Genomic DNA, 23,084 nt, shown 5'->3' on the forward strand with positions numbered 1-23,084 from the left:
ATCTGGAACTGGCTTTTCTGTTACAGAGTAGACATGCAGAACTGGGATACAATCTGTCTTGGGTACTATGTAAGTGCCACTGGAAGGATGCTGACTTTCCAGGAGATGACTGACTTTCCAAGAAGGCCTTGAGACTATCTTTTGGGTTGTTGGTGGCCATGGATCAGATTAACATGGCGGAAATCTCCCATGGCTATTTCTGTTATTCCAGAAACATGGTGAGGATAGCAAGTGTCTTTTCCCTGTGTTTTCTTGCTCCCAAATTACTTGTAGCTGAAGCATGCACCAGTAGAATGTGAAGCCAGTGTGCTCTTGGTTTACCAGTCTGCTGAAGCTGTTATCCTCAGCATTGTTCACCATCAGGCAGCATTAGTGCAGCTGTTATATCAAAGGAGCATTAAATGGCTGTCAAAACCTGGGGATAGTGGTGGAGAGGAGGTAGGGAGCTAGAAAATATACTTCAGCACAACAAATTTTTAGAATTTTAGTGTTTATTTTTCAGCTATTGAAGTTTTACCTCATTTTCCCTTTAGTGGAACTTCTAAAAAATGAATGAAGCCATTCCCATTTCTTTTATTTGAAAAACAAAATCTTAATGTTCTCTTATTTGGTATTTTGTCACATACCCATCAGATGTCCTATGTGCCCTTGAAGAGTTTGGAAACATTATAGTAGCCTTTACTAGGTGAGACAGATGAGCAAGGTGCTTTGAGTCAAAGATCTGAAATTACTTGGATTTACCCAAATTTTGACATAGGATAAAAGGAAGGAAGGTGCGTCTTGGTTCAGGCTGCTGTAACAGCATACAATCATAGGCTTCATAATGATTAGAGTCAATGATGGACGGCCATATGACAGTAGTGCCATAAGATTTTAATGGAGCTAAAAAAGTCTTATCACCTAGAGATGTTGTAGACTTCATAATGTAGTAGCGCAATGCATTACTCAGACATTTCTGGTGATAGTGGTGTAAACAAACTCTGTGCTGGCAGTCGTACAAAAGTATAGCACATACAATTATGTACAGTAATATTTGTACTATATAATTATGTAGTATAATACTTGATAATGATAATAAACATCTGTTACTGGTTTATGTATTTATTATACTATAATTTTAATCTTTATTTTAGAGTGTTCTCCTTCTATTTTTTTTTTAATAAAAGTTAACTGTAAAACAGCCTCAAACAGGTCCTTCAGGAGATATCCCAGAAGAAGGCATTGTTATCATAGGAGATGACAGCTTCATGGGTGTTATTGCCCTGAAGACCTTCCAGTGGGACAGGATGTCGAAGGGGAAGACAGTGGTATTGATGACCCTGATCTTTTGTAGACCTAGGCTAATGTGTGTGCTGTGTTTTAGTTTTAACAAAAACGTTTAAAAAGCAAAACAAATAATGTTAAAAGTAGAAATAAGCTTATAGAATAAGGATATAAAGAAAATATTTTTCTATAACTGTACAATGTGTTTATGTTTTGAGCTAAGTGTTACCACAAAAGAGTCAAAACATTTTTTAAAATGAAAAAATGTTTATAAGGTAAGAAAGATATAGTAAGCTAAGGTTAATTTACTATTAAAGAAAGGAAAATATTTTAACTAAATTTACTATTTAATTTACTATAATATACCATTAAAGAAAGGAAAATATTTTAACTAAATTTATTATAGCCTAAGTTTATAAAGTCTGCAGTAGTGCCCAGTAATGTCCTAGGCCCTCACATTCACTCAGCACTCACTCACTGACTCACCCAGAGCAACTTCCAGACCTGCAAGCTCCATTCATGATTAAGTGCCCTATACAGGTGTACCATTCTTCCATTTTTTTATACCATATTTTTACTGTACCTTTTCTGTATTTTGATATGCTTAGATACACAAATACTTAACATTGTGTTACAACTGCATACAGTATTCAGTACAGTAACATGCTGCACAAGTTTGTAGCCTAGGAGCAACAGTGTAGGTGTGTAGTAGGGTATACCATCTAGGTTTGTGTAAGTACACTCTATGATCGCACAATGACTAAAATCACTTGAGGATGCATTTTCATTGTTAAGTGATGCATGACTGTACTATAGACTGGGTGGCTTATAAACAACAGAAACCATTTTCTTGCTGTTCTAGTGGTTGGAAGTCCAAGATCAGGGCACTACGATGGTCAGGTTCCTGTGAGGGCCGCCTTCCTGGTTGCAGACTGCTACTGTATTCTCACATGGCAGAAAGAGGGCAAGAGAGTTCTCTGGGATCCTTTTTACCCCCATTCATGAGGACTCCATCCTCATGACCTAATCAGCATCCAATGGCTCCATTTCCTAATACCACCACATTGTGGGGGAGGTAGGATTTCAACATATGACTATTGGGAAGAAACAAACATTCAGTCCATTACAAGGTGGTTTGTAAATGGTTTCATTTGGAGAACACAATAAATGACTGCTTTCCCTACAAGTACTCATTTCACTGGACTGGATTACACTGAATTCTACTGAGCCAGGTGAAGTGGAGTGTACATTTATGTTCACAAAAGTGATACTTCATTTTTTTTCCTTCTTTGTTCTTAAAGAAAGTGTCAGTGGTTCCCACAAGTTGAGGGCCTGAGTCTGGTTTTTAGTTTTAACCTTGGCAGTGGCTCCTCCTAAAACAGGCTAATTGCTTTTATATAGAATATAAATTTAATGAGACTGTTTATTTACAGAATAAAAATCCGGGGTTTGTAATCTGCCTGACATTTTTGTTTTGCCTGATGTTTTACCACAATGTTTGGTCTTGGTAGCTTTTAAAAGGTAGAACATGTTATACTTCATGAACCAACTTGAGTTATCTTTTCACTCCCAGGCCCCCATCATTGTCTTTTTAAAAATAAATTTAATGCACATATTTAAGGTATGCAACATGATGCTACTACCTATATAAGATATACACATATATATGGTAAAATAGTTACTGTAGTGGAACAGATTAACATATCAAGTCTTTAAACATTCTCCTTAGATTGCTCTGCCTCGAGGGCTTTCTTTCCCACTGGTCTATCCTCCTTTTCTCTTCCATCTTAACTGAGAACCTTTTGAGATTTCCCACTTTATGACATCCCTTTCTTGTAATTGCATTTTCCTCTGTTAAGCCTGAAGCAGAAGTGGCAGTAACAGAATTATATTTATTCACATTTTTTTTTTTAGTTAGAATCATCCCTACAGTAGAAATTTCAACAGGTAAAATTTCTTCCCCATCATTATAATATTTAATTATGGTAAATATCCAATTTTCATTCTTATAGAAGACCTTTTCATCTAGAATAAATTTTATCTTGCCCATGCTGCAAAAATTGGATTTTGGTGTAATTTTGAGGCGTCTTTCAAGTCAGTCTGTCAAAAGTGCTGAGATAAAATTACTCTTTTATTGTCAGGTTCTTGTAACAGGGCAATTGGAGTCATCTTTTGATGCAAAGAATGATGAAGAAGAATGTCAGCTAGCCTCCACTCAGTGAATTTTTTTACTACTTGAAAGCAAAGGCCAGATATCTTTGTCTTCTAAAATGAGGCATAACTCTCCTACTTATTTATCCAGGCTCCCTGCATGTTCTTTCAAGTAAAATGCATAATTGATTATCTCAGTTGATTATACATTTTTCAAGCAGGTTTTAATTATGTGTGGAGAAGTTCAGCACTCAGTGGAATCTAATTTTCCCAATTTGCTCATCTTCGAATACAGCACATTTCAAGCATAAAAATGTAGTAAATAAGTGATAAAATAATGAAATTTGACATAGGTTTTTATTTTAAGAGAAAGTGAGTCACCAATCCACTTGCATACTTTCTTTGTTTTTATTTATTCAATAGATTTTAAAGTTAGATGTTTGCCATTTGGCCTCAGGGTTCACTAACATAATTCAAAATGCAAAGCTAAAAGCATTTTGTAAGGAAAAATGTCAAAGTCCTTTAACAATGTTTAAAGAAGAAAACAGCAAAAGTAATCCTTAAAAGGTTGCCCCCTCTTTCCTACTCTCCAAGATGTTACTAAGTATGAGAACTAGGGTCAAAAGTTCCTATTTAAAACTAAAATCTGTTAGTTTCATAATACTCATTTCATGTAAGACTCCTTAAATATTCCTCATTTCTTTTTTGCTTTCCTTCCCCAGTTTCTAAAGGGCAGGAATCCTCTAAACTTTCCAAATTGGAGAATAAACTTCTTAGTCAGAACTTGGGGAAATAATGCTGAGAGGCATGTTAACAATATTTTTTCTAGTTTTCTTCTAAATGTATCATAATACAATTTTATAGACAAATTTAAGTAATCACTAACAGTATTGGTACTTCCAAGTATACTTAAAGATAATTAAAACTATTATTCTGAATATCTACCGTGAGGTAGTTACTGTAGGAGGCAGTTTATATAAACTATCTTGTTTAATACTCATGACAGCCTGTTGGATATGTATTATGATCTCCATTTTATAGATGAAGAAAATGAGTCTCAGCTGGTTAGTGGCAGAGTTAGGATCCAAATTCAGATCTATTTAGTTTCAAAACTTCTCATTTGACTATACCATGCTGGTTTTCTGATGGAAGATGGCAAAGCCTCTTGAACCAACCAAGCTAGTGATTAAAAACTTATCTTTTTAGTTCAACCATTGTGGAAGACAGCGATTCCTTAAAGACCTAGAACCAGAACTGCCATTTGACCCAGCAATCCCATTACTGGGTATATACTCAAAGGAATATAAATCATTCTATTATAAAGATACATGCATATGTTCATTGCAGCACTATTCACAATAGCAAAGACATGGAATCAACCCAAATGCCCATCAGTGATAGACTGCATAAAGAAAATGTGGTACACACACACCACAGAATACTATGCAGCCATAAAAAGGAACAAAATCATGTCCTTTGCAGGGACATGGATGAAGTCGGAAGCCATTATCCTCAGCAAACTAACACAGGAACAGAAAACCAAACACAGCATGTTCTCACTTATATGTGGGAGCTGAACCATGAGAACACATGGACACAGGGAGGGGAACAACACACACTGGGGCCTGCAGGGGGTCGGGGGGAGGGAAAGCATCAGGATAAATAGCTAGTGCATGCTGGGCTTAATACCTAGATCATGGGTTGATAGGGGCAGCAAACCACCTTGGCACAGGTTTACATGTGTAAGAAACCTGGACATCCTACACATGTATTGCAGAACTTAAAAAAAAAAAAATTAAAAATGTTAAAAAAAACCTTACCTTGTCAGTTGTCTCTAAAGTAAGAGTACACATCCCAGGGGGAAAACAAGATGATCCCCTAGTATTACGGAAGAAAATATTATCATTACTTTATATGTAAAAAGGAAGAAAAAATATATTTATTTTATATGTGGAAAAAATAAGAAATTAAGTTTTGTTACTTTTTAATATGTAAATTGACCCTTGTGCAATCACTCAGTTAAGTTAGATATTCAAATCTTTCTTGTTTTTCTTTTTCGAACAGCTGCATAATTTTATTTTCCTTTTCCTTATATTTTTCTTCTCTCTTTTATTCTCTTCCTTCCTTCTCTTTATTTTTAATAACAAATTTGTTGTGATTTAATTTACTTACCATACAGTTTACCCATTTAAAGTGTACAATTCAATGGTTTTTAGTATATTAGTATTTCGTATACAGATCCATTCAACCAACACTACAGTCTATCATAAAACAATTTTATCACCTCAAAAAGAAATTCGTACCCATTCATTAGCTGTCACTCCCTACCTCTCCATACCTGCAAGCCTAAGCAAGCAGCTGTTTCCTGTCTTTGTGGATTGGCCGGTGCTGTGCACTGCGTAAGAAGGGAATCATGTGGTCTTTTCTGACTGGTTTCTTTCCATGGGTGACTCTTTTAAGGTATATCAGAGTCTTTGACACAGGAGTAAATGTTCTGCTACCAGAAGGGGCTTTTCCTGACTTTGCTCCACTTATGTGGATCTGGTTAAAGGATTTCGCAGTTTTACTAGTTCAGTAACTAAACTTTGCAAAGAAATAGTATTGTCGATTTAAAAATAATTCCTACAGAAAAGCTGAAAGTCAAAGAGAATACCAAAATATACCATAAGTAACACAAAAAAGGTCAATTAAAACTTCTCTTGTTTTTAATCTGACCCTTCATCAGCCACATTACAGAGTAAAACAAATAAAATAAAATGTAATCATATGTAACATAAGTATTAACTAAAATTTGTAACTGTCAGAAAGACAATTTTAAATATGGATTTACTTCCATTTTTATTAAAGATTGGCTTTGTTCTAAGTGTACAGTGTACCTTAAGATACTGCCTGACACAGTGTTAGCAAGCAATTAAAAAACTAAGCAACCATAACATAAAGATAACTTCTGCAGTTTGGGGCTGTGGGGAGGTTACATTTAAAGTTATGCAACTCATTACTTTAAAAATTTTTTATTAAATGTAATAATAATTGTTTAATTAGCCTCAACTTATTAAAAAATAAAATTTTTATACTATTGGAAAAACCCTTTTTTCTGTTACTGTAAAGATGGTTGTAATACACAGGAAAAACGGGATGGCCACAGATTAAAACACATTTTTCTGTTGACAATTAATGTTGAAAGATCCATAAAAAGACACGCTGAAGATTTGGGGAAGTAAATAGTAGAACACTGATGCTTTGCCATATTGGGATGAAAATACGGTTGCATCCAGCGTGCCTCCCTCAGACAGGCCTGTATTATGGAGCTAACGGAGTGAGTGGGAATGTCTCATTTGCAGAAAGAGATGTCTGGTTCTTCCCTCTTGCCTCTTATTGAAACTTTTTTTCTTTAGCCATAATAAAAGGAGGATTTGGTTCTGACTAATGGAATGAGCAGATAAATATGAGGACATTATGGCTGGTGCTTACTTCATGTCCTTTGCTCAAAAATGTCAAAGAATGAGTTCTTCTGAATTAAAACTGTACCCTGCACTTTAAATTCCTCTGTGCTTACCTCTGTTTACCCATCTCTTCTATTATGATTTCTCCCTGACCAGCCAAGTGATTCCATGTCAGTCCCTGCTTCTGAGACAGCAGGGCATTCCTTTTCCTGTGATGACATGCCAACTTCTCAAATTACATCTCTCTCATTATTTCAAAAACAAAGACTCAAAACTATGTTCTCCAGGGAACCTTTTCAGATTGGCTTCGTCTACTTTTAAAAACTAAAATTATCCCAACTTCCAGCACTTTCATATAAATTTATTTGACTACATGGTTATTTTTATATTCTCTGTTTAGTTTAATTTATTTGTTTCGTGCTTCCTCTAAGCTTCCTGGAGGCAGGGCCAAGCATTCCTTTCTCATAACCTGTACCCAGCAGGCCTTGGCAAATGCTACGGACTGATTTGTTTCTCTGTGGCTAATCCCAAAACCCACAGAGTTTGCACATAAGAAATGAATAAACATTGCTGGTAACTTGGCTACCAAAGAGTTTAATCAAATTCACAAAAGGAATAGACTTTAGGATCAAAGGTACAAATTCCAAGAGTTGATGTGCACAGATCAGTATCTTCTAAAAGTAAGTCTGAATTGTGGCGTAGAAGAAAACATAAATCTCATTATGTTAGCCTGAGTCCTGTAGAAGACAGATAGAGGCTTGTATGTTCTACTTTATTAAGGCATACAATCACAAGGAGCAGGATTGAGGAAGGCAAAGAGGGAGACACAGCACAAGGGTACAGGGTACACACTGAGAACCTTGTGAGTCAGGGACATATTCAGAGCCTGTATAAATGACTGCTTCACAGTGCACTCTGTGTGGAGGAGAAAGAAGGAAGAATGTATCTGTCTGCTAGAGTTTCCTACTGGTCAGGTGCAGTAATTCCCCTGCATGTTCCAGTTGCTCATGAGTGGGCACGAAACAGGTTCCTGTAGGATCTAGACCTCTGTATCAACTGAGAATCCCCAGGAAAGAAGGCATGAGATACATAGGCTGGGCATCGGACACAGGGCCCCTGGGTTGTGCCCACATAATGTTGGTTATAGTCTATGCAGAGTTGGTCATGGCAGCAACCACTGGAGCTGGAGTAAGTGGCCAGAGACACTGGAGATAGGTGAGATCAAAAGGATGAATAGGAAAGGGAGCAAACGAAGTGTCATACACATGTGTCAATCATCATATCCTTATTTTACATGAAGAAGCCCAAACCCAGAGTGAGAGATATACACAATCATGGAGCTTAATTAGTAGAACTCACGGAGCCAGGGGCTTCCAGCTCCCTATCTGGTGCCTTTTCAGTTTTCTGTGTTACTTCTGTAAACATAGAACATACAGTATCCAAGAGCATCTGTGACTGCTCCTGTCACACCAGTCTCAAAAATCTCCTACACTTAGTGCCTCAATGACCCAGTAAAACATTATGTTTAAAGCACTTGGGTCTTACTTGGTTTCTCTTACCTAATTCAGAAAACAAAATGGATACCACGGAGCCAAAGAACAGATTCAAGTCTATGAATGCAAAACGTGAGGCAAAGAAACCCCAATTAATGGCAAATCTCTGAAGGTGTATATTTTCTTTTTGCCTAATAATCTTCTTACATATAAGCCTAATTAACGCTTGAATGTGATTTAAAAAAAAAAAAAAGTGAGCTGAGATCCGGCCACTGCACTCCAGCCTGGGCGACAGAGCGAGATTCCGTCTCAAAAAAACAAAAAAGAACAAACAAAAACAAACAAACAAACAAAAAACAAAACCTTTCAGCAGGCCGGGTGCGGTGGCTCACGCCTGTAATCCCAGCACTTTGGGAGGCCGAGACGGGCGGATCACGAGGTCAGGAGATCGAGACCATCCTGGCTAACACGGTGAAACCCCGTCTCTACTAAAAAAATACAAAAAAACTAGCTGGGCGCGGTGGCGGGCGCCTGTAGTCCCAGCTACTCGGGAGGCTGAGGCAGGAGAATGACGTGAACCCGGGAGGCGGAGCTTGCAGTGAGCCAAGATTGCGCCACCGCACTCCAGCCTGGGCGGCAGAGTGAGACTGTGTCGAAAAAAAAAAAAAAAAAAAACAACCTTTCAGCAAAAAGCTTATAGAAGTCAATGGCCTAACTTCTGCAAACAAGAATCTTGTCAAAGAACATGGTAGAACACGCTTCTGCCACGTTCAAGGGGCATTGATTTTAGTCCAGGCAATATACTTAAGTGTTCGTTATGTATGCATGTTTGAATTCATATGCTGACTCAGATCTGACATGACTTGCCTGAGAATAGTTATCAGAATGAAGATGTCCCCACAGAAAGGTTGATGTGCTGTAATTGAAGATGATAACATAATTGTTTCACTTTTGTGGCAAAGAATTACAAAGCAATATGATTATGTAACACTATGTTGAAATTCTTCATACCTTTTAAAAGAATGTATTCTTATAACTAAGAGAAGAAAACAAGATTCAGTTTATGCTTTATTTTAAATCTTACTATTTTGAATATCTAATTTGTAACACAAGTTTACTCTCAAAATTCTAAAGTCTGTTTCTTTAACAGAACAAAGTGCCAGTGGTAATGGTTATGCCAGTCTTTATGAATACAAGCTCTATTATAACAGGTATTCAGCTTCCAGCAGCACTATTTTTCTTGAGACTCATGCATTTTTCATTGTCTAGTCATTCTGAGTTTAAAGTGGATAGGATGTCCTTTTAAATGCATAAACAAAGAAGATGAAAATGTGTATCATAGTCTCCTTTCTATTTCTGCCACTAAAATTATAGGAACTATGTATCTTATGTTAGAATGCATCTGGTGTGTTATTCCATATACTACATGAATAACCTACAGCTCGCTGTGCAAAATTCCAACCGGCACCATATTTAGCATCATTTTTGCAAGATAGCACCTTACCAGGCTTGCTCTGAAAAGCACCAGAAAATAGCTTATTAATCTCAATGTCTAACTGGCAGATGGAATACAGTGAAAAACAACATGATTTTTGTCTTTCAGAGCTAGTAGTTTTTCAAGGTAAGATAAGCAACCGTCTTTCAAATCTTCTAAGACTTTGCCATTTTCATTTACAGATATTTGTTTACTCATAAATTTGTTCACTCTTTCATCCTGTGTTTATTGAGCATCTGTTTTATTTCTGTCCAGCAGTCCTCAAGGCACTAGAAACAGAAAACAACAAAATACATTCCCTTATCTTCAGGAGCTTATGAGCTACACAATATGATGAGTGCAAATAGTGATAGGGAAATGCAGGTGAGGACACTTGCCTCACCCTTGGGAGCAGGGAGTGGCTAAACAGAGAGTCTCTGAAGAAAACATTGTCATAAGACCATGAGGAGTTAGGTGAAAGGATCACAGATCTACCGTAGCAGTTATCTAAGGAAAAAATATTTAGAAGGGATAGGGCAACAGCAAATGAACCAAAGAGATCCTAAGGCAGAGAGAGCAGGGAGAACATTTTTATACAACACATCACCAAATGGATTTGTCCTGTCCTAACAGAGAACAAAAGAGAATTTGATCAGGGCAAGGGGCATAGTTAGCAGAGTGTCAACATTTAGGCATTTAGGTTTATTTCTATTTTTATTTACTTATTTATTTGGTGACTCTAGGAACTAGCTCAGATATGCAGGCTGCAATAGCTACAATATCTAGCTCCCTGCAGTAGGAAAAAGACTCATGAACTAATCTGATAAAAGATTCCTTTCACTCCTTCCTGTTTTACATGTCGTGCTCATTAGCATGACCAATAAAACCATAATTTGTATTCTCCATCAAATCACACCACCAGCAGCTGAATGACATGGCCACTAATTAAAAGCAGAAATTGAATACAGCAGACTTGATGTTTTGTTTGACTGAAGAAACAAGAATAGATTTGTATTGACCTCTTGTTGAAAGGCACACATTACAGGTATCTTGATGCAAGAGTTTTCATCAGAGGGTCAGTCCCAGACTTGTTTTTGTCTTTACCACCTCTAGAATATTTCTGGAAACCAACCACTTAGGTTGCTAACTCTAAGTTCTTGCACTCTATGAGGGCACAGAGTATATTTTTGCCACCAAAATAGTAGTACAGCATAGTAATTAAAAAGTTGAGATTTGGAACCACATAACCTAGTTTGCATCCAAACTCTTCCCCTTGTTAGCTCTGTGACCTTGGGCTGCTTGTTTAACTTCTCTAAGCATCAGTTAACTTATCTATAAAATCAAACAGTAATAATAGCTGCCTTATAAGGTTATTATGAGCATTAACTAAGATAATATGTGTAAGTCTAAGCCCATGGCTCGGCACATAGTAAGAACTTACTAAATATGAATTATTATTGTTGTTTTAGCTTAATTGGCTCCATTTTATACTAAGTTATTTGAGGACCTAGCTCCCAAATCTTAGTTTAGTAGCTCTCCAGTGACAAGGACTGTGTCTTGTTCATCTTTACATGTATAGTGTATGGCATATAGAATGCTATTTTATACTATGTTGGCGCATATACATAAGAAAGACTAAAATTGTATTCTCTTATATAAGTAATCTGTCATTTATTTGTGGTGTGATTTTGTTCAGGAAAGGCATAGCATATTGCCAAAGTTTTGAACACTATAGTTGTAATTTATAGAGCTGCAGGAATCCATGTCATAGCAATAGTTTTCACCCTTCTTGTCCCAAGGAGATGCTCTCCATACATAGCATTCTCCAGGAGACATACTCAGCATCAAGAACAACGCTTATATATTAGTTGTAACTCTAGTCATATTTCTTCCATTTGGGAATGTAAGTTATTATGCAAATAATCAAGAATGATCCAGTGATAGGATAAGCTTAATTAATTTTTAAATCATTTTAAACATTATTATTTTAACTATCATTGATATTGTTACATGGTGACTATATCAAATTCCTTCCATGAATTTTTTGAATTCTTCAAAATTCTGCAAAGTCAACAGCTTTAATTTCTCACCATTTCCTTTTCACTTAGTCCCTACTAGCTGTCCCCTCCATGAAACTCTCTGTTCTCTTGGTTTTCATGACACCAATGCTACTCTGTTCCTCTCCACTCAACCAAAACTCTTAAAGGATGACAGTGACTACAAATTATGTCTTGTCAGTCTTCATTCTCTCTACCCTCTAAGCAACGTTAAGTATTACAACTATTCAATCCATGAATGTCTCTTTTCTTTTGGTTTCCTTAACACCAAAACTCTCTTGCTCTTCCTCTTAGCCTTCTAACCACTTCCGACTCCAGTGATGTGCTTCTTCTCCCTCATCCACCTCCAACCTTGGGATTCCCCAAAGATATTTCCCAAGGCTCTCTTACTTTCTCTCCTACTCTCCCTTTCTTGGGGCTATTATCCATTTCCGGTATTTTCACCATCACTTTTATGAGTATAACCTCTGCATATTTATCTCCTGGTTGACCTCCCTATCCCACTCCGATCCCATGCTACTAATGCTGCTGGATCATTTGGAAGTTCATCTGGCATCTCAAGTTCACTATACCTAAAATATGTATTGTTTCTCCACTAAAACCAGCTCCTTATCATTATTTTTGTCAGTAGGTATTATACTTATCTTAGGCAGTCTTAAAAACCTTTAATTTTTTTATAAGAGGTGGGGTCTTGCTCTGTAGCCCAGGCTTGAGTACAATGGTGTAATCATGACTCACTTACACACTTGACCTCCCAAGCCCAAGCAGTCCTCCTGCCTCAGCCTCCCAAGGAGCTGGGACTACAGGCACGTGCCATCACACTTGGATAATTTTTTAAATATTTTGTAGAAATGAAGACTCACTATGTTGTCCAGGCTGGTCTTAAACTCCTGGATTCAAGTGGTCCTCCTGCCTTAGCCTCCCAGAGTGTTGGGATTATAGGTGTGAGCCACTGTACCTGGCCTTTAAAAATCATTTGAGTTAATTCTGGTACTCCTTTTTACCTCTACCTTTCTTTCTTTCTTTTATTAATCATCCCCTTTATTTCAATAAACTGTTTCATGTTGCCTAGGCCTCCTCTGCACTGTCTACTTTTCTACTTCCTTTCAATGGTACTGCATGGCTGTAGATACAGTGAAGAACATGGTACAAGCATCACAGTCCAGCTGAGGCGAGAAGTGTAAAGGCATTAGTTTCAATACAATGAGATAGAAGTAACAAAGAGATGCATCCCAGGGAAGAGAAGACAGGTAACACTTCTCAAAGGGAGTGACATAGAAGCCAAATCTTGAAAGATGCATAAGAGTCAGACTGGCAAAGGCACAATGAACATTTGGAAATAATAACACATGCAAGGGAATGCAGGCACAGAAGACCATGACTCACTGCTGAAGTGCAAGTAGCTCTGTAAGGCTGAAAGTGCGTCATGGAGGAGTAATACAGGGAAACAGAGGGTCATGTTCCAGAGGTAGTGGGAATGGAGGGAGAGTGTTTAGGACATGATTTCAGTTATTTGTTGGCCATGTAACAAGCCATTGTACATCTGCATGCCCTAAAACAGCTTCATGTATTATTTCTCACAGTTCTTCAATTAGGCAGCAATCTTTCGGGGTGGTTCATCTCTGCTCCATCGTGGCATATGTTGGCATGGTTTGACTGGGGCAGGAGAATCCAGAAGCCTCACTCACATGTCAGGACAGTGATGGCTGGCTGGATTTCTCTTTTTTTCACATGCTCTCAAAACTGAAGTACATGGAAGCTATGTTTTATGAGGGCAGAAAATGGAAGTTGTAGAGCTTTATAAGGCTTAGGCCCAGAAGTCACATGACATCCCTTCCCCCATGTTCTGTTGGTCAGAGCAAGTCCCAAGACCAGCTCAGCTTCCAGAAAAGGAGAAAGAGACCCCTGCCTCCCTTTGGGCAGAGCAGCAGGAATGTAAAGGCTATGTCGGCAGGCATCTTTGCAGATGTTCAATGCAGACCTTATAGATCTCTGCATTCTGTAAGGAACTATTGTAAGATTTTTAAGCAGCATACTGACATTTTAAACGTGGATGTTTAGAAGTATGTATTTGGCTTCTTTATAGAGATTGAATTCAGAGGTCAGGAGCCGGTACCTGGAAATAGGTTAACCTCAGAAAATTCTTCTCTGCATGCCCGCATGCCTTGCCACAGTTTTTCCTCCTCTTGGAAGCAGATGGAATGAACAAAATATAGCTGATGTTTTTTCTTTTTTAAAGCAAAATACAACCAAAGTACTGCCCAGGACTCTGTGCTCATTCCAGAAAATTGGACTCACATCTGTTATGGGGGACTAAATATGTAACACCGCAAATCCTTTGCCTAAAGCTTTTTGTTTAGAAATAATGCTACGTTACAAACTAGAGTGATATAGTTAACAATAATGTATTGTATATTCCAAAAGAGCTAGAAGAGAAGATTTTGAATGTGCTCGCCACAAAGAAATGATAAATTTTTGATCTGCCAATTGTTCTGCTTTGATTATTATACAATGTGAACATGTATCGAAACATAAGACCGGATTGCATAAATATGTACCATTATTATGTGTCAATTAAAAATAAAATAAAACTTTTATTGAAAGAAATACTACTGCTTGCTTCTATTATATTACTCTTTCTATAAATAAACCAGACAAGTCAGATGCGACTTTCAGGGAGTGCAGAAATCTGCTTTGTATTTCCAGGGGCTTTTTCTGTGTAAAAGCATGTGAGTGTATGTGCCCATAAAGCTTGTGAGGGCATTTTATTTGTATGCAAAATGAACGTCTTGAACCTTGCCTGTAGTCCCCGCTACAGAGGTCTATAGGGGCAGTGCCTATGAAAAAGCCACAAAAAAATTGGCTTAATTTGAAAGGTTGTATTACATCATCACAGTACTGAATCTCCTTCATGAATAGCAGTTTTAGTGTGTAGGCAATTGTAACTTCAGCAGAAGAGAGCAGACACCTAATGCTCATCAAAGCTTCCTAGAGCAAACTGAGTTCTAGAGTCTGGGAATGGACAGCAGGTGGTCCTTCTGGTTTTCAGGGATATGTATAGTGTATAGCCATTTCACACAGGGGTTTCTGGATCTGGGATTTCAATCTATGAAGAAAAGAGTCTCCCTTTATTGGTACAAGAACCTGAGGATGAGGTGGGAATATGATCCCTTCTAGTCAGTGTTCAGGTACTGTCTCGCCATCACTAAATATTTCATTAATACTATGGTGAGCATCAAGATGATGCCACCCACTCCCCACTCCCATTGGCACCAAGAGGTCAGTAGCTAGAAGGCAGGCTCTTTCAGAGAGTTGGTCTCAAATCCCAGTTTTTTGCCACTTCCTAGTTACATGACTGTGAGCAAACTCCTTAACCACTCTAAGCTTTGGTTTCCTTCTCTGTAAAATCTCAGTAATCATTGCACCTTCCTCAAGGGATTTCTGTGAAGGACTAAAGGGAATAATATTTAATTGCACTTAACCCAGTGCATGCTACCAGTGCTCAAAAAATTTTAACTGCTGTTGTTTTAATGGGCTTCCTGCTGACCTTTGCTGTTTTTTTTTTTTTTCTTCTTTATTTCTCAGGGAGATGTTAATCTCTGTGGCCCTGGGCCAGGTGTTATCCCTCCTTATTTGTGGAATTGGCTTGACTAGCAAGTATCTGTCAGAAGATTTCCATGCCAACACACCAGTCTTCCAGAGTTTCCTCAATTACATTCTTCTCTTCTTGGTCTATACCACCACACTAGCCGTCAGACAAGGTAAGCTCACAAAAACACCAGGAATATAGCTTTTACAAACACCTAAAAAAAAGATGAGCCATGACCAGATAACGTTTTGTCACTTACAGCATCAGTTAAGATCTTTGAAAACCCCAGATCTTACTTTTCTATTTTGCAGTAATATAGTAAACAAAATGACTGAATAAATCGCAAAGAAAATTAATCATATGAATTCAGCAAGAAGTGGGAACTGCATGTATAGGCAAAAATGTACAATTTCTCACATTTTGAATCCCTGTTAACATTACTTCTACCCTCTCATTGGAATTAAATGAGTTTTTCCTTGGAACTTGGAATAGACCTGATGCAGATATTCTAAATAATGCTTGCTCTGAGAAATCCAAGGGAATTTCAGACAAATATATGTTCTGTGGAAAAGCGACACAAGAAAGATACAAATTGTAAACACAGACAACTCTATTAATAACATCACAGAAAAAGAAAAAAAGAACACTACCACGAATGGTCAAACGAGATGTGAAATTATTTTAAACTTGAAATAATTAAAGAAATAAAACAAGTCCTCCAAGAGCCAATGCAAGAAAACCTTTTTTTTTAAGAGGCAGTTGCCTTTGAAAAACCTCAGGGTACATCCCTGGAGGGGATGCTTCAGAGTCATATGATATGCCACTGAATCCAGTATGCTGTGGTTTGAATGTCACCTCCAAAACTCATGTTGACATGTAATTGCCACTGTGACAATATTAAGAGGTGAGACTATTAAGAAAGATGGTGAGCCTATTACTAGGCCATGAGGGCTTCACCCTCCTGAATGGATTAATGCCATTATCATGGGAGTGGGTTCCAGCTAAATGTGGGTTTGGCCCCCCTCTTGCCCTCTCTTGCTCTTTCATGTATGCTCTTGTGACTGTCTGCCATGTGAGGATACTGCAAAAAGGCCATCACCAGATGTGAGCCCTTTAACCTTGGACTTCCCAGCCTCCAGAACCATAAGAAATAAATCTCTGTTCTTTATAAATTGTGCAGTCTCAGGTACTATGGAATATGTTATTCATTATAGCAGCACAAAATGATCTATGACAAGGTGTAAACACTTTTATCTGTGGCTCAGAAATAGCCATCAATTTTCCCCAAAATAGTAGCTGTCAACTGTAAAATGTGCATTGAAAAAAATCATTAATACATTTGGAGACAATTATTTACATTAATAATAGATAAGGACACATGTATAGCTGTGTGCATCAATTTTAATAGTCACACTTTTATGAAACATGTACAAGACTTTATCAGTATTTAATTTTTACATTTATCTATCTGGATTACTGTCCAGAATAATATTGCTTAATTATAATGATTTGACCAATCTTGGATTTCATCTCATAGGAGGAATAAATATGAACAAGTTGAGACTGAATTCCAGTTTAATTTTATATTTGTTTAAAGTATTGTAGAAGCTAATTTTATTTACTTCTCAAAAATTGGTGCTATCAGTGCTTGTTTATTAAAGTTTAACATCAATAGACATCATTATTTTAAAAATAAAATCTCAGGCCACTGAAGTTATTGACATTGAATCTCAGCTATGTTTCCTGAGTGTGATTTGGAAGCTAATAATTTTGAATGATGTAAATGGGTTATCTAAAGTCTCAAAAAAAAAAAAAAAGAGTCAAACTGCATAAAATATTTGAAGAAATTTATTCTGAGCCAAATATGAATGACCATGGTCCCTGACACAACCCGTAGGAAGACCTAAGAAAATGTGCCCAAGGTGGTCAGGGTGCAGCTTGCTTTTATATTTAATACATTTTAGGGAGACCTGAGACTTCAATCATTTAAGAAATACTTTGGTTTGCAAACACCACATGTTCTCGCTCAGGTGGGAACTGAACAATGAGATCACTTGGACACAGGGTGGGGAACATCACACACCGGGGCCTGTTGTGGGTTGGGGGGCTGGGGGAAAGATACCATTAGGGAAAATACCTAATATAAATGATGAGTTGATGGCAAACCAACATGGCATATGTATACCTATGTATCAAACCTGCACGTTGTGCACGTGTACTCTAGAACTTAAAGTATAATAAAAAATAAAATAAAAAAAGAAATACATTTGTTTGGTCCAGTAAGGCAGGACAACTCAAAGCAGGGGGCTTCCAGCTTATAGGTAGATTTAAAAATTTTCTGATTGACAATTGGTTGAGTTTCTCGACAGATCTGGGATTAATAGAAAGGAATATCTGGGTTAAGATAAAGGATTGTGGAGACCAAAGTTCTTATTTGCAGAGGAAGCCTTCAGGTAGTAGGCTTCAGAGAGAATAGGTTGTAAAATGTTTCTTATCAGACTTAAAGTCTGTGTTGATGTTAATGCTGGAGAGGTATAATGAGGCATGTTCAATCCCCACTTCCCATCTTGGCCTGAACCAGTCTTTCAGGTTACATTTTAAGAGTGCCCTGACTGAGGAGGAAGTCCATTCAGATGATTGAGGGAGGACTTAGAATTTTATTTTTGGTTTACAAAAGTTATCCCCATCATGTTACCATTGGTGCCTCAGTCCTGGAACAGACTCCAGGAAGTGAAGAAATAGGGGAGAAATATAATTAGAAATTCACTTATGACAGACTAGAAATGTGTAGCTTGGCCATACAGAACTAAGCAGTTGGACTTAAAAATCACTCGATAGAAGCTTGAATTAATATTAAAAGAATATAATTTTTTAGCCCAGTATAAGGAGTATAATTAAGAATAAGAAGATTAAATTAAGAATAATTTTTGTAACACTTGAATATTACCCCCCAAGAATCCCATGAAAGTGAAGAATTTCTCTTCCCTAGTCATTTTTAGAACCAAACAAACTCTACTGCGAGATGGTACATTGTATTTAGTCTTTGAGTTCTTGTACCTCTCACTTTTCAGGAATCCAGGGATTTAACAAAAACTTGAATCAGGAACAAAAAGAAAAAGTTAAGCCATTCTAAAGGGCAGGGAGAATTATTTCAACCATACCAGTAATTTACGGGTAGAGGCTAAAAAAGCTTGGAAGATGAAATGTAGTAAAATGCCTAGAGTTAATAATTATAGTACCATCTATTGAGCCTCTATAATGTGCCAGCCACTGTGTATGTAAATTATCCTTTTTATTCCATCAATCCAAGGAAATAGGTATGATTATCCAAAATTTTATAAATGAGAAAACCAAGGTTCTGACAGCCCAGGAAACTGCTTGAGGATATAGGAGAGCAAAGAGTAGAGGCCCATCCAAGGCAGGGCTGTGAGGACAGTGTGGCTTCAGGGCCACTCTGCCTCTCCTTGTGAGGTACAGGGAAGGCAGGAGGAGGAAGCAGAGACCCTTCTGAACAAAAGGAAAGGTTTTTTTTTTTTTTTTCCTTTGAATTTCAAAACCCTGAATAGGAAACCAGCCCTCTGTGTAAGATGCAGTGAGATACCACAGTGCGGTCAGGAGGACTGTATTAGTCAGGGTTCTGTACAACCACAGGACTAATAGGATAGATGTATATATGAAAGGGAGTTTATTAAGGAGTATTGACTCAGGATCACAAGGTGAAGTCTCACAATCGGCTGTCTGCAAGCTGAGGAGCAAGGAAGCCAGTCCGAGTCCCCAAACTTCAAAAGTAGGGAAGCTGACAGTGCAGCCTTCAGTCTGTGGCCGAAGTGCCCAAAGCCCCTGGCAAATCACTGGTATAAGTCCAAGAGTCCAAAAGCTGAAGAACTTGAAGTCCGATGTTTGGGGGCGGGGAGCATCCAGTGTGGGAGAAAGATGGAGGCCAGAAAACTCAGCCAGTCTAGTCCTTCCACGTTCCTCTGCCTGCTTTTATCCCAGCCATGCTGGCAGCTGATTAGATGATGCCCACCCAGATTGAGGCTGGGTCTGAGTCTCCCAGTTTACTGATTCAAATGTTAGTCTCCTTTGGCAACACCCTCACAGACACACCCAGGAACAATACTTTTCATCCTTCAATCCAATCAAGTTGACACTCAATATTAACCATCACAAGGATGTCATAGACGATTTAGGGAAAGGGTTGGAGGTGGACAGGCAAGAAAGACCAATGGAAAGAGGCTAAGGACTAGGAGCAGCAAGGAATTTGGAGGCTCTTTAGAAAGAAAAGGCTGAAGAGAGCTAAGGAAATTCTGACTGCCGATACCAGTCTGTGATGGAGATAATCAATTTCTGAAATACCCTCTGGAGATTTTTACCATCGCCTCAGATCATCACTGAGTTTGCTGGCGTGTCTTCATCTGGGTGTTTCCTCAGAATGATTATTTGTTTTAAGCTTCATCTTTAGAAGTTTTAATAGGCTGGCATTAAGCCAACATCTGGAAATGAACATCATAATTACATTAATTTTCCATAGGCTGATTCAATACTATGTTCTGAAGATATACTAATCTTTCTAGTCAGGCACCTGAAAATTTGGGAAAGAATGAACAACAAAGAGGGAAGGATGGAAAGTGTGGTGTGTGCAAGGGAGAGTCTCTCATAGTCCCAAGTTCTCCTTTCTCACCACTCCCTGAGAGCTGCAGGTTAGGTCTCAGCCACGTGTTGCCACTCTGGGCCACATAACAGCATGAAGTTAGACTCAGAAATACATTTTTAAGCAAATCTTTCTTTATAGTTTTAATCATATATCTTCTAAAATTTAATGATTGTCACATTTAAAACAATGTGCTAAATGTAAGAAACCTTTCAAGAGCATTAAGGGTGAGGTTACTATGAAAGCCTTGCTTAAATTTGACTTCAAAGTTAAACTGAATTTTCCCTATCAAAATTTCACTGGACTCATGATCAAAGACTCTGAAGCAGCAGTCTCCAGTATAAGTTCCCAAATGAATTGGAGTTGAGTTTGCCCTTGATTATTAATTGATTCCTACAAAAATTTGGGTACCATCTTCCTTACAAAATATCATATCCGATTGAGCAAATTTTAAGTCTAGCCCTCTTTATAGTTGGAGCTAGGTGTTCTTCCAGATGGTTCTACAATTTTTAAAAAATGTTTACTGTTCAAAACAAAGATCTTCAGAAATACAACTTTGTAGAAAGAAATGTACTTCACCAACGTAGTTTTGTTGTCATGAAGTTTGAGAATTTAGGGAAAATAGAGATAACTGTTACATTAATAGCTTAATTGTAACCATTTTGAGAAGTTAGTTAGGAAATTAAAATGTACCCACTGAAATAAAGCCTGAAATCCAAACAACTCATACAAAGTGGGCCTTTAGGAATAGGACTAAGAAAGTATAGTGAAGCTTCCAAAAACAAATGCATTTGCCTAGGAAACTCTCAAAAGATGACTTCTCCTTATATCTACTCTCTTCTTAAAATTCCATGTAATTACAGCTGAAATCAGGAAGCAGAGGAACAAAATGCCAAGACTATGAATCAGAGGTGAGGACAGACTGGGGTCCAATGAAGACCACCAGTTCTTGCTTTTGTGATGTAAGAGCAAGAAATGTGCCAGGCTTTTAAAGACAAAGGTGAAAATAGGATACAGTTCCTATCAAGAAAACATGTATCATCTAACTTTTTGCCCATAAGCTTCTCTTGTCTGTGATGACAAAAATCATGCTGCTTCCCAGAGCTACCTTTAAGTTTTCAAATAATAGATACTCATGGTTCCTCTTTTAGCAGTTTTTAATCTTCTGAGTGTATATAAATCGTAAAAACTTTGATAAGCAATAATTTCCTCTTCTCTTTCTTCTGCTACCATTTTTCTACATTCTTGTTTCTCTAATTCCTTTTTGTTATACACCAGCAATTTACTCACTGCTGGAACAGTAAAGGCAGGATGCTGAGGGTAAAAAGAAAACACTTTTAGCCTTTGTTTTCCTCTTCAATTCATAGTGGTAGGGAAAAAATGGGTATCAGTAATGAAAACATGACTAGAATCGTAAGTATCTGCTTCTTTTTATATACAGACCCTGAAAAGAAAAGAAAATGTTGCCACCATTGAGTGTTATTAGAGTACTAACAACTTCAGTATTCTTGGTGACTGGTTCTGCAAGTTTTGCTTTTTCATGGAAAAGTGTTTTTATAAGCTCTTCCAATTTTCATAAAAGACAAGCTTCCAGCTAAAAGCAATTTGATGAGTATGGCATGTATTTTGTTTTTCAGTGAATTATTGAAACATATACATTAAATTATTTATTGAATCATGTATCTGTTTCTTTGTGTGAGTGTAAAAATGAAACGTCTCTAATAGTGCTAATAGAACACTCATAAAAATATCACCATGTAGAATCCCTTTGATTTTGTTCAAAGAAGTAATACTGAAAAGTGAACTGCATGCTTTACTCTTCATGGGAAATATTCACTTCGAACATTAAATTCTAGCAGATGGAAATCGTAGAGGTCTAGCTTCAAATGTTAATTCTAAGTGAGAAGGCTGAAGCAAGGAAGTTAGTTGGGTATTCAAGCACATGTGCTCTCCTGGCCCCTTCTGCTCACCATCCCCTTTCTCCACCCAGAATATTCAACTAGGGTAGAAGAGATAAGAGAAATATATAAATATGACAGCCCTGTCTACGCATACAGCTGGACGCAAGTCATGACCCAATGGTCCAGTCCCACAAACCTTGGCATTTTAAATAAAAATTCTTCTGAGAGTCTGTGCCAAGAAAGTACCCTGCTATTTTTATTTATTTATTTATTTATTTATTTTTGAGGAGGTTGGGGGTGGTAGCTGAGGAAGCATTAATTAAGAGGTAATTGTTGTTTCTTCCAACTCAGGAAAGCCTTCGTATTTGTTCTCTACAGAAATACTACGTTTCTTACATACAATTACATAGGCTAAATTCTCCATGACCAATATCACACTTAAAATACTTACATAATTGGAAGAAATAGAGAATTTCATATGAAATAAAATAGACCTATCAGATAGCCACACAAAGTCTTCGAAACTTCGGTAACCAGCGTTTCCCTGTATGTCAGACCCTAGAGTCACCTGAAGATCTCACTTCCCCAGATCTGTGAATGTGCCTCTGCCTCTGTGAATCTTTGCCCCCTACTTTCATTGCAGAGTTCTTTAATGCTTCTCATAGGCAGTCAAAAAAAAAAAAAAAAAAAAAGCAGTGAAAGAATTAAACCAGGACCTAGGATTTTCTCAGAGCAGAAGCCTGAGTTCTGCTCACTCACAGCCCAGTTCTCAGTTCTCTGGGTAATACTGACTAAATCACTGAGAAGAAGGGACTGTTATTAGCATGTGGGCATAATAAGAAAGCACTTGGCAAATGTAAATACTAAATTATAACTCCCTTGGGAGTCGTGGGAGAAATAGTATTGTCACTTACCTAAGTCTGGTGAGGTAATATTCACTGGAACCTCTTAAAAAGTGTCCCTTGTGGGAAATTACTTGGCAAATCTCCATTCCTATTTCTTGTCAGGTTGCATTTATTTTTACTTCTTAAGTATGATTGGAAAATTTTAGCCTCCACAGTA

At 37.5% G+C, this 23,084-nt stretch overlaps 1 protein-coding gene across 2 annotated transcripts in view; it reads left to right on the plus strand.

Annotated features, from left to right (window-relative positions):
• Positions 1–23,084, plus strand: part of SLC35F1 (solute carrier family 35 member F1) — a 401,538-nt gene that overhangs the window by 223,558 nt on the left and 154,896 nt on the right. For both annotated transcript variants that reach the window (XM_025382917.1, XM_025382918.1), the window contains exon 2: positions 15,467–15,642. In XM_025382917.1, the coding sequence (XP_025238702.1) occupies positions 15,467–15,642 (176 nt within the window). The remainder of the gene's footprint in view (positions 1–15,466; positions 15,643–23,084) is intronic.

This window comes from Theropithecus gelada, chromosome 4 (assembly GCF_003255815.1).
Source record: "Theropithecus gelada isolate Dixy chromosome 4, Tgel_1.0, whole genome shotgun sequence".
Taxonomy (NCBI): domain Eukaryota; kingdom Metazoa; phylum Chordata; class Mammalia; order Primates; family Cercopithecidae; genus Theropithecus; species Theropithecus gelada.